The sequence below is a fragment of the Cebus imitator genome, unplaced genomic scaffold (assembly GCF_001604975.1).
Source record: "Cebus imitator isolate Cc_AM_T3 unplaced genomic scaffold, Cebus_imitator-1.0 Scaffold33, whole genome shotgun sequence".
NCBI lineage: Eukaryota > Metazoa > Chordata > Mammalia > Primates > Cebidae > Cebus > Cebus imitator.
This window is the reverse complement of record NW_016107348.1, coordinates 1,980,844-1,994,152: the sequence shown is the minus strand read 5'-3', so window position 1 is coordinate 1,994,152 and position 13,309 is coordinate 1,980,844. Positions and strand designations below refer to the sequence as shown.

Sequence of the window (13,309 nt, the reverse complement as noted above, 5' to 3'; positions counted from 1 at the left end):
CTGGCCAGCCATGTGGAGGGAAGGTCGTCTTTCTCCAAGGCAGGGGGCAAGCAGGCGCGGGGGGTGGGTGCTGAGTCTGCCTAGTCTCACTGCGCACCTCCCATCCCACACAACAGCGGTCTACCCGAGGCCCACCCAAGCCCTCCAAGCAGACAGTTTCAGACTCTCTCATCCGAGGAAGATTTCCCGGTCTAATCCGACGCTGGCCTCTGCTGAGGACACACAGCCCTAGAGCCAGCCCCTTCCCATCACAGACTCTAAGCCACAACCCCAGTTCCCACAGTTGCTCTGGAAAATTCCTAGAAGGGTTGGGGTGGTCATTGCACGGCCAGGCAAAGGCAATTCCTACCTAAGAATAGACAGCTTTTCGCCACTCTCTTGAAAGCCTGTTTCTGGAGCTCATTAACTCAGAGGGTGGAACATATGAATAAAGTGGCTGAGTGCTTTTCCTCCCTGGGCCTCAGTTTCCCCATCTGCAAGCAGCGGGGGCTGGAGAGGGGAGAGGACTCACAGTGCTACCCTGCAACCCCGGATCTTTGGCCACATTGTCTGATGTGACATAAGGTGGGGTATGAGATTTCGAGGTCCCTGCTGGGGGGAGTTCCCACCACAGATGTTTGGCTGTCACTGAGTGGCAGAGCCTACAAAGAGCTCATTGTTGGGGAAAGCTGGCATTCCACTAGTGTATACTGGCCCTTCCCTGGCCCCTCCAGCAACCTGTGTCCTCGACTGCTTCACAAGGACAAAGGGCAGCGTACGGTCCCCTCCACTATGGTACTCCCTTCTTGACCAGTTTCCTAGTGGAGGGACAGGCTTAGCTGTGGCTTTGCTCTCCCCTCAGCCAGGCGGGGCAGGAGAACCACCACTGCTCTCCTAGCCAAGGAGGTCAAGGGGACAGAGTGGCCTTCTTCTGCAGCCATCATAATCCTGGATTAAAATAATAAGCTCAGTGGGTCTGTGTTTAACCCTTTCAACCAGTTATATGGATGGGGAAATAATTTGGAACGTAGAGTGATCTGGCACTTCCCGGATTCCAGGATGCAGCCAGTAGAGGGAGAATATGTTGTGTACAGAACAGAGAAACTTTGGTGCTTAGCATTTGTTCCTTTTTTGCGTATCTGAAAGCTTTCTGATGACCACAGATAGAGCTCTCTTACTGTTTGTTATTCTGAGTGCAATTTTCTGAATGAGGGGAAGTGAAAAAGGTGTACCTGGAACTGATTCTGGCTCATGTGCTCCACGAGGGCAGGGACCTTGTCTCAGACAATCGTGCTTGGTTACACAGGTGCCTTCTTCCCAGGTCTGCAGGACACAGACAGGACACAGCCTAGAGTGGCGGGGAAGCGTGTGGCTTGGGGGCAGCCTGCCTGGGGTTCTAATCCCTGGACAGCCACTTCCTAGCTGTGTCACCCTGGCAGTTTCCTTAGGAATTCAGCTTCAGTTTCCATATCTACTATTAAGGGCTCATTTGTTAAACTAAGCGAGACTGAGTCCCTTAAAAGAGATTAGCACAGAGCTGGGCGCTTGGTGCTATTATTATTTTATCATTAGCACCACTGTTTTGTTAAATTACTCTTACCCCCTTACTAAGCAAAGGATGGAAGCCCTGAACATGTACTAAAGTCACCTGCAAAGAGGTCACCTTGTTGTCTGCAAGGAGAAGGCATGTTTGGAAGTGACAAACACCATCTTGTAGCTGGAGGGGGCCTGGTGGTTCTGCTCTAGATTTTGAAAAGCCTTTGACAGGGCTCCACAGAAAAGATGGCTTCCATAGGATAGAAAACAGGAGGCAGCCGGCTGCTTGATCGTGGGGGAAAGCTGATTCCCAGACAGTCAACAGGCCCTCCTGTTAATGGAGAAGGAGGAGTGGGAGTCCTCCAGAATGGCAGATGGGAAAATCCACCTCCTTCAACATCTTCAAAAGGGTCTGCATGGAGGCCTGCAGTGCGTGCCTAAGACGCTGACTTCTGAGGAGGGCAGAGCCACCCTGTCCCTGCCTTCCTGCAAATGAACAGATTCTCTGCTGAGCCCCTTCTTGTCCCTACCACTGCCTCAGCTCCCATGTGGGAGGCTTTGGGCTGCCCCTTTGATCAGACCCTCCTGGCCTCAGGTGTGGGACCTGGGTGGCCACAGAGGAGGTGGGTGACTGAGATGCCCTCAGATAGGGGACCAGTGGCCTATTCAACTCTGGCAGGTAGGGGAGAGGGCTTTCTTTTCTAGAATTTCAGACTAGCTCCTATCAAATAAATGGCCTTGGATAAATGGACTTTCTGGAGTTCCTTGATTGGTAAAGATTGGGACCATCATGAGATTTTCTTATGTGGTGTGTACGTGGGTGTGGCAATGACATAGCATGGGACAGGGTATCTGGAAGCTCCAGGTGGCACTGGGTTTGTGGTTGGGCTTCCTTCTCCACCCAGGGTCAGACATTGAGAGAGTGTTAAGAATCCGAAAACATTGTTGAGTGGTTAAAGTTAATTTTTTCTTTTGCTTTAGTCTCGGTGGGGCTGGGAGTGGTAAGGGGACTTTCCTTTGTGCATGTATATCAGTGGGGTGGGATGGGAGCCGAGGGGAGTGCTAAGGACAGGCAGGGGTTCAGCTGCTCTTGGTTACACCGTGCCCGGGGGTGTCCTCAGGCACCTCTACGGCCCTGGGCATGCTGGGGTGGTGCAGGAGTGTCTCTTCTCCCATACTCAGCCGGGACTCCCCATGCCCCCTTGCCGAGCCCTCATTCACACTCTTCACTGTGTGCCTCTGCCAGACGCTTCTGACTGAGAGCCTATTCCCTGCACACACTTGCAGGCACTTGGACCCAGAGAGACAAGAACGGCACAGTTCTTGCCCCAGGAGCTGAGGGAGGAGATACATCAGTGCCAGCTATGGCTGCAGCTGGTGCAGGGCACAGAGAGCAAAAATGGGCAGTTCCATGTGAAACTGCGCTGGATCGCACCCAGTGGCCGGCTCGCAGGGGAGCTCTGTGATACTGTGATCTAATAAATACGGTCCTGGCGCGCCTGGCACGCAGCTCCTAAACCCTTGGACTCTCAGGTATGATCAGAGTGCCTTTTGTATGCTAATGAGATGGCTGGTGGCTGAGGTCCCTAGATAGCCTCAGGATGTGGGCTGGTCACCAGAAAGACCAATCATTTTGAGGGTTGGAATTTTCAGCCCCAACCCTTAACCTCTGGCAGGGGAGAAGGGCTGAAGTTTGAGCTGACCCCCAGTGGCCAATGACATCATCAATCATACCTACCTAATGAGGCCTCCACAAACACCCAAAGGGCCAGCAGGGGAGCCTGGGGTCAGCTGGGCTTGCGAAGGTTTCTGGGGGTGGAGCCCCATCTCCCAGACCTTGCCCCACGCCTTTCCTCACGTGGCTGTACGTTTGTGTGTTTTGTAATATTCTTCATAAGAAATGGGTAAATGCAAATCAAACGTTTCCCTGTGTTCTGTGAACCATCCTGTAAAAAGTAATCAAACCCAAGGAAGAAATAGTGGGAGCCCGATTTATAGCTGGTTGGTCTGAAGTGCAGGTCACAAGCTGGGACTTGCGACTGGCATATGAAGTAAGCATAGTCTTGTGGAACTGAGCCCTCAACCTGTGGGGCCTGATACTGTCTGCAGGTAGACAGTGTCAGAACTGGATGGAATCAGTGAGAGTCAGCTGGGGTCCACAGGAGAACTGCTCGGCGTGTGGGGACAGCTGCACACGTTTTGGTGGCTCGAGGTGAAGTGTTCTGTGCTAGGCTGAGTGTGTGAAAGTAGGAAAAAACATTTTGTTTTTTTCCTGTTTCCAAAAATGCTAATTAACATATTAAGCTTTAAAAGCCTGGGATTTTTCTCACAGCTGTGGGCCTGACCACTTGAACCACAGGCCAAGTCCCTGAAATTCTTTAGGGCTGCCTGTCTTTAACTTAAGAGTGTAAAAACTGTTTGAGGGGAGGGAGTTTTGATTGCTCCCCCTCCAGCAATCCCAGCAGGGGCCTGAAGATCAAGACAGCCCTACCCTCCCCCGCTGCATGTGAAGTGATCTGGCAATCACTCACAGGGGTATCCTAAAGGGTTTGTACACCAGGGACTGGGCTTGTGGATCCCCACACGGGCACGACCTTACCACAGGGATGAGGGGAAATAAACAACCTAGGACGTCCCCTGAGCTTTCCTCATCACTACAGCACAAATAAACAAAATTGAGACCTTCTCTTCTCCCTTCTCCCCACAATGACTGTAACTAAAGTCCCTGCAGACACACGCAGGACCTGGGGCCTCCCAGATCACACACACACACAGAAGGTCCTGATATGCACCAGGATGGGCCTGGGTCATGCAGCAGCACTGCCTCCATGGAGACTGCGAGGAGGAGGCCGCTGGCTGCCCTGGCACAGGCTCATGAGCCTCCAAAGTTGATTTGGTGCGGGGTCTGGAGCCAGCATTGCCCTCATTGCTGTGCTCCTCACTGTCACACCCTTTTACTTGTGCTGGGTTATTGGGATCCTAAGGCAATCTGTGATCCCAGAATGTCTCTCAGAGGCTTACGGAAGGGAAGGGACCAGAGCTGGTCCAGAGACAGCCTGAGCACGGCCCCCCCATTTCATTGTCCCCTCCCCTTCTCTCTTATGGGTCCTTCCAGGCACAGATCCCCTTTGCCCTCTCTGAGGCCCAACCTCTCACCTCATCCTCTCCCCCAAAATCCAAACCCCATTTCCTGAATTGTCCTGATAGTGACCTAGGAGAAAAATAAGTGTATCCCATGGAGTCCATCACCTGCCCTTTGCCCATACCTGAGAACAGAGCAGGCTGGGAGGGGAAGGGGACCTCCAGATACCTAGCCCAAGGGGTGGCCTGTGGAGCAGGGTCAGGGCGGCTCGTGGCAGTGCCACACGATGGTGAGAGCACCACCCTTGAAGCCAGGCAGCCCTGACTGCGAATCCTGGCTCCAATACTTGGCAGCTAGAGGATCCTGGGCAAGTCACTTAACTCCCCCCAGAGAGGTCTCTCTGTCAGTGAAACAAGGACAATAAACAGTTTGTTATTAGGATAAGATGGGAATGCAGGAATGGCACTTAGCACAGCACCTGCCATGTAATAAGAGCACTAAAACGGCAGCTGCTGACATGGGCTTTTGCCTGCCACTAGGAGGCTCCAGTCCTCTGTAACTGAAGCTTCTCTTACCCCTCAGTAGAGTGGGGACAACCCTGGGGTTGGGGGCCAGGAATCTCCTCTGCATTTGACCCTTAGCCTTTAAGGTCCTGGGTCCTTGCCTCCCAGGCTGACTCCTGGTGACTGCCCCACACAAGCCAGGCCAGCCCCCAGCCTGCCTGCTGTGTTGAACTCTGCAGTCACCATCATGTCATGAGCTCCTCATCCTACTGCCCTGCAGAGCTATAACCATTATGGACACCATCAAATGCATGCTGGCTTAACTTGGTTGTCATGGTGATTTGATTGCAACACTTGACTGAATGTGAAGCAGGACCTCAAACCCTCAGAAGATCCAAGGGGCTCACGACCTCATGAGTGAGGTCCTGCCCTTTCCTCCTGCCAGAACACATCCTGACTGATGTCCTGGGGCCCCCTTTGGGGTGGCCATCTAATGGTCAGCCACAGCCTCAGCATTCTCTGCCCAAAGTCCTAAGCCCCTTAGAACAAACACTAAGCCCCAGGACCCTGGCCTTGAGTGGCACTCCTGGGCATAGAGCTGAGGGAAGCATGCCTTACTCCAGAGGTCTCTTGGAAAATTCACCGATACAGAAGTAACATCAATCACTCCATCCTGCTGTGGGGAGAGAGGGAGCCCTGCAGAGTTTTAGGGACCACCTTAATGTCTGCCCAGGGGACTCAGGAATAGAGCTAGGCAGGGAGCCCTATCCAAGGGGCTTCAGGACATGACCCTTCAGCTTGGGTGTCTACTCAGCAGGCACCTCACTGCAGAGGATACAGGGCACTCTGACTCCCAAACAATCGGTTTCCTCACAGCACTCTGTACCCTGATCTGCCAGGCACTCTAAGGGGATATTTTGTTAACAGTCTTTGAACAGGGTCCTAAAACTCACTAAGAGATCTTCTCTCTCTCTCTCTCTACACACACACACACACACACACACGCACACACACACACACACACAGGCACGCACTCTACAGTATACAGGTGCACTCACCCTGCCTTAACTCTGAAATGCAGCCCATGGCTGCTGGGGGCCTGGGCAGCTCAAACAGCAGTCCAGAAACCCCCATCCCGAGGATTCTACACAAATGCCATTTCTTCACAGTATTAAGGGAAAGTCCCTCCTTGCCCATGGTTGAGGTTCTCCTCCTTGAAAATGAGTGGGTTTTATTCCTTAGTATCCAATGGTCTGTCAGGAGCTTTGGCTTCTGTTTTCAGCAGTGACCACTGAGCAGAACCCCCAGTGGCTGTGTCTCCCCCCGGGCCCTTCCCTCATCGAGGGAGGAAGTATGGGGGGCACAGCTGCAGGGAAAGGTGGCACCTCCTCCGCAGCGGGGGCATCTGCCCAGCCTTCTCCTCCAGGGCTCCACACAGGAGGAGGGAAAAACACAGAAAGCAAATTGAACAGGGAGCACAGCCAGCTGAGGCTCACGGGTCTCTCTGCAGTCACTCCCCTCAACACTGTGGCAGGGCCAGCAGGGGACCACAGGAGGGCCTGGAGGCAGACGCCATGGAGGTGGGGGGAGAGATTCCTGGCAGAAGGGGAGGCAACTGTGATTCCAAATCATAAATAGCAAGGGATGAAGGAGCCGTATATCCCCCTCTCCACCTGACCCTCAGCCAAGCAGATGCCCAGTCACCTGAACCTGGGCTGCCCTCGCTTGGTTAAGGCAGGTGTGGGGCTGGGGGACTGCAGTGGACTCAGTGTTTGTGTCTCCCTGAGATTCCTATGTTGAAACCTAATCCCCAATGTGAGAGTGTTAGGAGGTGGGGCTTTGGGAGGTGAGCAGGTCATGGAGCACAGCCCTCATAAATGGGATTAGTGCCCTTAGAAAAGAAGCCCCAGAGGGCTGCCTTGCCTCTTGCTCCATCTGAGGACACAGCAAGAAGGCACCATCTATGAATCAGCCAAACGCAGCCCCCTCCAGACCTAAATCTGCTCATACCTTGATCTTGGACTTCACAGCCTCCGGAACTGTGAGCAATACATTTCTGCTGTTATAAGCCACCCAGCCTGTATAGGGTTTTTGTTATGGCAGCCCAAGTAGACTAAGACAGAGGTCCGTCCATGTTTTTTGGAGGGTGGTCCTGTCCAAGTAGGATTTGTGCAGGAGCTGTCTTACACCAGAGGAGCAACGGTGTAGACCTCTGCCCTCTGCAGAAACCACAAGACCTCACGGAGGCTGACATTGCCAGACAGCTGGGGAAATGAGAGCTCCATAACCTCTCAGCCTCGTGGACCAGGAGCCTGGCAAAGACGGAGGCTGGGTTCAACCTCTGTGCAGGTGCCGGCTGCAGTTCAGGCCTGCAGATGGCCCCACTCCCACCTTGAGTGTACTCTTCTCACCCTGCCTGGCTCAGGACACTGCCCTACTTCCCCTGCTACACCTCAGTGGGTCCAGCTTCCCCAAAATATTTGTTGGAGGGGCTGGAGTGAAGGCCGTGGGATAGCACAGTAAGGCTAGAGGTGAAATCCTTGACATGATCCCAGCACAACCCCTTGACTGGGAATGGAATTGGGGTAAGGCTTTGTACACTTTCCCCAGGGATTGTCACATCCATGATCTCACCTTGGCCTCACAATGGTCCTGTGAAGTGAACCAGACAGATGCTATTTCCCCAACTTTAAAGATAAAGAGGCTTGACCAGTTGCAGTGGCTCACACCTGTAATCCCAGCACTTTGGGAGGCCGAGGCAGGTGGATCACAAGGTGAGGAGTTCAAGATCAGTCTGGCCAACATAGTGAAACTCAGTCTCTACTAAAAATACAAAAAAAATTAGCCAGGCATGGTGGCACACGTCTGTAGTCCCTGCTACTCGGGAGGCTGAGGCAGGAGAAACACTTGAACCTGGGAGGCAGAGACTGTGGTGAGCCGAGATGACACCACTGCGTACCAGCCTGGGCAACAGAGTAAGATTCCACCTCAAAAAAAAGAGAAAGAGGCCTGGGCAAGGAAAATGGCTCCATGGACATGAAGCAGGTAGTTAGTAATGCACTTTGTTTTCTGGTGGTTTTGCTCAAGTAGCAGACAGGCACCACCCTGGGGGATGGGGGTTACTGGCACTTTCTACAGGGTCTCAGGGATGATGATGCCCACTGGCCTGCTGGTACAGGAGTCTGCTGTCTGCCTGACCTTTCATTTTGGGAGGTCTCCTACTGTCCTGATGCTGAGTAAATAGAGGGACTGTGGTGAGGAGGGAGGGAGAGAACATGTGGGCTCTGAGCTCTTACCTGTTCTGGCCAGAGTCCTGCAGGGAGATGGCCGAGTCCCAGTCCACATTCCCCATGGGTCGCTCTAGGATCCAGAGCAGAAGCAGAGATCAGGGCAGAGCCAGAAACAGGGCTCTCAGCTGCTGTTTAGTGAACACTGAGGAGAAGGGTGTCCCCTGAAGCAATTTACTCCCAGGATAAATCCAACACCTTGCCTGAAAATTGGAGGCCAAGCCTGCCATGATGGCTGCTGTGGCCACAGCCACATGCTGAGAGGACCATGTGCATCCACCCAGGCATGGGGTAATGAATGAGCTTGTGAGATTTTGAGATGAGATGGCAGGAAGGGAAAGAGGTTGTCTTCTCGGGCCTGGACATTTGTACATCCCATTGGTGCTACCGTCTGAGCTCAGCCCAGCTGCTAGAACACCCAGCCTCCTTTTAGGAAGGGGTTCCTGTCTACTTGCCCCACAAGAGGGCCCTCACTAGGGGTGATAGCATGTCACTAGAGGGAGAGGCAAAAAGCCACTCCAGAAAGGAATCCAAGCCACAAAGAAGACATCATAGTGGCCTCTAACCCCAGGCACACAGGGTGGCCTCCCATTGGTCTGCAGGGTCATGGGGGTCTTCAGCAGACAGGCTGCCTGTGAGGTGGCAAAGAATCTATATCACCAAGAATAAGAGGCTATCCTGATGATTTTGGTGGCAGGCACCTGTCACACTCTGTCTCCTTTCCTGTCCCACTCCCTCTGTGGGACCCCCTCCTCCCCTTTTCCTCCCTTTGGACTCCCTCCTGCTCTCCCCACCACCTGGACCTACACAGTACGCTTCACCTGGTGCAGCTGTGTCCCAGGGCGGAGTCCAGGCAGGGGTTCCCACCTTGTGGGGGCTCTGCCCAGAAACGCTGAGCATCTCCTGCAGCAACAGGCGGTTCCTCTCCACCCGGTCAGACAGGGACAAGGCGCTGCTCCCAGTGCCCAGAGCCTGCAGGTCTCCAGCTCTCCAGAGCTCCCCAACTAGGGCTGTCCTGGGGGCAAAGTCCTCCTCGGAGGTCAGGGATGTGCTGTCCAGATCTCCCTCTGTGACCACATCATCTGGAAAAGGGTAGGACCTTCCTGTCCTTGGGCTGGGAATGTGGATGATTTTGTTACAAAGACCAGGACCTCCAGGTTGTCCAGGAGTAACTCCATGGATAGGGCTCTGTTGCAAAGAGCTGGGCCCCGGCGGCGGACCTCTCTCATGGTCAGGCAGTGTCCAGTCGGCCTCTGGAGGCCATGGGCTCCTCCTGTTGCAGTACTCACGCCCAGGGCCAGGTGGCCTGGGAGGCCTGGGGCCCCCATCCCTGGCGGGTTCCTCCTCACTGACACCGTTGTCCAGCTGCCCATCGGGCAGGTTCTGGGTATGAGGAGCCACCACAGCACCTGGCAGGAAAGACCCCTCTGATGGAGTCCTGGCTCCCCCTGCCTTGCCTCGTCTGCATTTGGGTTTCTTCGGGGATGACCACTCATGGGAAGTGGGGCAGGGGCTGACTCCCTGTTTGCCCCCTGTCATCTTCTCCTTCAAAGCCCTCACCTTGGATTCCAGCACAGAGGGGCCTTGGAGCTGTGTCCCCCATACCCTGGGAGGCTGGGGGGCCATCAGGCTGGATGTTCTGTTTTCCTGAGGGCAAGGCCAGGGTCTTGGAGGGTGTCCATTATCCCGTTGTGGCTCAGGACCACTCCACTCCACAGCTGAGGTCCTCTCCATGGGCCTGGCTGCTCCACTCCCTGTCTTAGGCCCTCTGGAGGAGAAAACAGACAGAGCTCCTGAGACCCAGCACAGGACTAACCCCCACAACCTCTCATGCCCCAGTGTCTTGGTGTTGAGTCCTGTCCAGATGAGAGTAACTTGGAGACAGAGCAGAGGACGCCCTCTAAACCAGTGGTCCCCAACCTTTTTGGCACCAGGGACTGGTTTCATGGAAAACAATTTTTCCATGGATGGGGTAGGGTGGGGTAGAATGGTTTTGGGATGAAACTCTTCCACTTCATATCATGAGGCATTAGATTCTCATAAGGAGCTTGCACCCTAGCTCCCTCACATGTGCAGTTCACAACAAAATTCGTGCTCCTATGAAAATCAAATGCCATCACTGATCTGACAGGAGGCAGAGCTCAGGCAGTATTGCTCACTTGCTTGCCTGCCACTCACCTCCTGCTGTGTGGCCTGGTTCCTAACAGGCTACAGACTGCTGTGGTCTGTGGACCGCTACTGGTTCATGGCCTGGGTGTTGGGAATCCCTGCCATAGATAATATGAAAACACTTCTTAAAAAATGCAAATCATTGAAGAGTACAAGTAAGTGATTGCTGAATTTTTTCTTCCAAGTCTGAGCAGTGTTCTAGTTTTTCTATCCTTGTTTTACAGATGGGCAAAATGAAGCTTCAAAGGACAACTAATCCTATGCCAAACGTGGACCAGAGTGAAAACCAGGGTGATTTCCCAATCACTGGGCTCTTCCTTTGCTGAAGGGTAGTTTCAGTGGAAGATGCCCACATCTGCTAACTCTGCTAACAGGCAACATGCTCTTTCCTCTCCAAGGGGAGCAAATGAGGATGATGGACGTCAGGAAGACACCAAGCAGGATCTGACCCTCCGGTAGAAGGTGCTGCACCCAACCTCACCCCTGACCCCTGATGAACAAGCCACAGGACCAGAGCACGGGGTTGTGCTCAAAGGGAGACCTTGACCAGTCTCAAATATCAATCAGGCATCTGCTATACGCCAGGTGGGACTGTTAAGTGCTTTCAAACTCGCTCCCTGCCAAGAATCCTGTTATAACTCTGACAGAATGGCATTATTGACTGGGCACGGTGGCTCACACCTATAATCCCAGCACTTTGAGGGGCCAAGGCAGGTGGATCACTTGAGGTCAGGAGTTCAAGACCAGCCTGGCCAACATGGTGAAACCCCACCATTAAAAATACAAAACATTAGCTGGGCGTGGTGGCGGGCACCTGTAGTCCCAATTACTTGGGAGGCAGAGACAGGAGAATTACTTGAATCTGGGAGGCAGAGGTTACAGTGAGCTGAGATCCCATCACTGCACTCTAGTCTGGGCAACAGGAAGACTCCATCTCAAAACAAAACAAAATGGCTTTATTATGCTTCTACAGATGGAGAAGCTGAGGCAAGGATTATGACACACAGGTTCTAAGGGGACCGCCAGTTCGGAATCCAAAGCTTCTCATTCCAAGCCCAGGCCTTTCCCAAAACATGTAGTGATCACTTAACCCCTCTCCCCTTATTTCGTAGATGAGAATGTTCCATCCCAGAGCTGGGTGACTTGCCAGCATTGCACAGATCCTTAGCAGCATGGCTGAGTTTATCCCTTCACAAGGAATGAAGGTTAGCAGGGATTTGACTCAGGGTGTTGCATGCATACCTACATGCCACAGCTTCTTAATATTTATTCTACCTTCTGAGAAAATGCAACTTCAATATCATATATCTAGATGTGCCCCACTTGAAGTAAGCTTCATGTATAAAAACCCATATGTACATAAACTACAAATTATGAGTTATCCACTTCATAACACTGACCAAGGGGTCACCATAAAATTCTCTTAAATGGCAAGTTCCTCTGTAGTCGTTTATTACAATTCAATTTATACACAAGCTTTCAGGAATGCACATATTTTATAAAGCAAAATACACATATAATGAGAAATGTCACATCAGTTTTAAGCCAGTAAAGTTTAAGGATTATCTTTAGGAAGACAGAAATAATTTGTTCTATGAGTTAATAGAGAACGCAGCAAAGTTTTTGCACCTCCTTCTCCTCTCAAGTCCAATCCAGAAAACAGGGGATTAGAATGTAATATGAGCATTTTCTACTAAGTTAAAAGAACTTTTTGCTTTTGGGAGGCTGAAGCTGGAGGATAGCTTGAGCCCAGTAGGTCGAGGTTGCAGTAAGCCGTGATCGCACCACCGCACTCCAGCCTGGGCGACAGAGCGAGACCCCGGCTCCAAAAAATAAAAGTAAGAATTGTTAATGGGTAAACTCTGGCACAGCATCCCAGAGACCTTAAAGAATGAGACCCTCCCACTGGGGTCCCATTGGCACGGGCTTTCGGGAAGATCGGTCAACTCAGAGCCGCCTGGTTCTGTGGCCCAAGCACTGTGATGTACTTCGTCTAACTCAGAGGGGCCAAACGAAGATGGACGTGAAGGGCGGGCTTCCCCACGACCCTCCAGCTCCCAGCCCTTGGGAGGCCCGCTTCCCAGCGGCCGGGGCGACCTGGGCTCCCCGCTCTGCCGCCCCTGGGGTCCGCCGCCCCCGCCCGGCAGGCCCGGCGCCGCTTCCTCCATACTCACTGGGGGCTGCCGCCCGCGGGTTTGGCCGCCGACACCTCAGTCCCCTCCATCCCTCGGAGAGGCGAGGCCCACTCCAGCCCCTTCTCCCTCCCAGGCCCGCTGCTGGGTTCGGGGAGGGACTTCCAGCCCCGAATCCGGGCGGGAGGAAGTGCGGCCCGCAGGCCTCGCCCCTCGGGGCGCGGCCGACCAGGGGTCCGAGGCTGCGTCAAGGCCGGGCCAGCTCCCAGCTCTGCGGGCAGCCCCGGGGTCCCGGGTGGGTCCCGCCCGCAGAGCGCCCCGCAGGCCGCACTCCCTCCCGGCTAGAGGAGGGGAAAGGGGAAACGGGGTAGGGCGGGGAAGGAAGCGGCATCGGCTATCCGTTCGCGGCTTTGCAGTGGAGGGGAGAACGGCCAAGTCCGCGCTTCCCGGGCCGCGCCGGGCAGAGGGAGCGGAGCGCGGAGAGGAGGGGCCGCGGGAGGGGCTGGAGGAGCCGGGCCTGGGCCTCCCGCTCGCCCGGAGCCCCGCGGAGCCGCCTCTCCGCGCCGCGGCCCAGGGAGCGAGTGGCCCCGGTTGTCAGGGGCGCGGGAGGGAAGCCCCGGG

General features: G+C 54.0%; 1 protein-coding gene across 1 annotated transcript in view; it reads right to left on the bottom strand.

Annotated features, from left to right (window-relative positions):
* The window catches only part of KIAA1614 (KIAA1614 ortholog), a 32,920-nt gene extending 19,960 nt beyond the window's left edge, over nucleotides 1-12,960 (bottom strand). The window contains 3 exon segments of the mRNA XM_017524450.2: nucleotides 8,397-8,460; nucleotides 9,209-10,155; nucleotides 12,731-12,960. Of these exon segments, the coding sequence (XP_017379939.2) occupies nucleotides 8,397-8,460; nucleotides 9,209-10,155; nucleotides 12,731-12,780 (1,061 nt within the window). The 5' untranslated portion in view covers nucleotides 12,781-12,960.
* Between the last annotated feature and the right edge of the window lie 349 nt (nucleotides 12,961-13,309).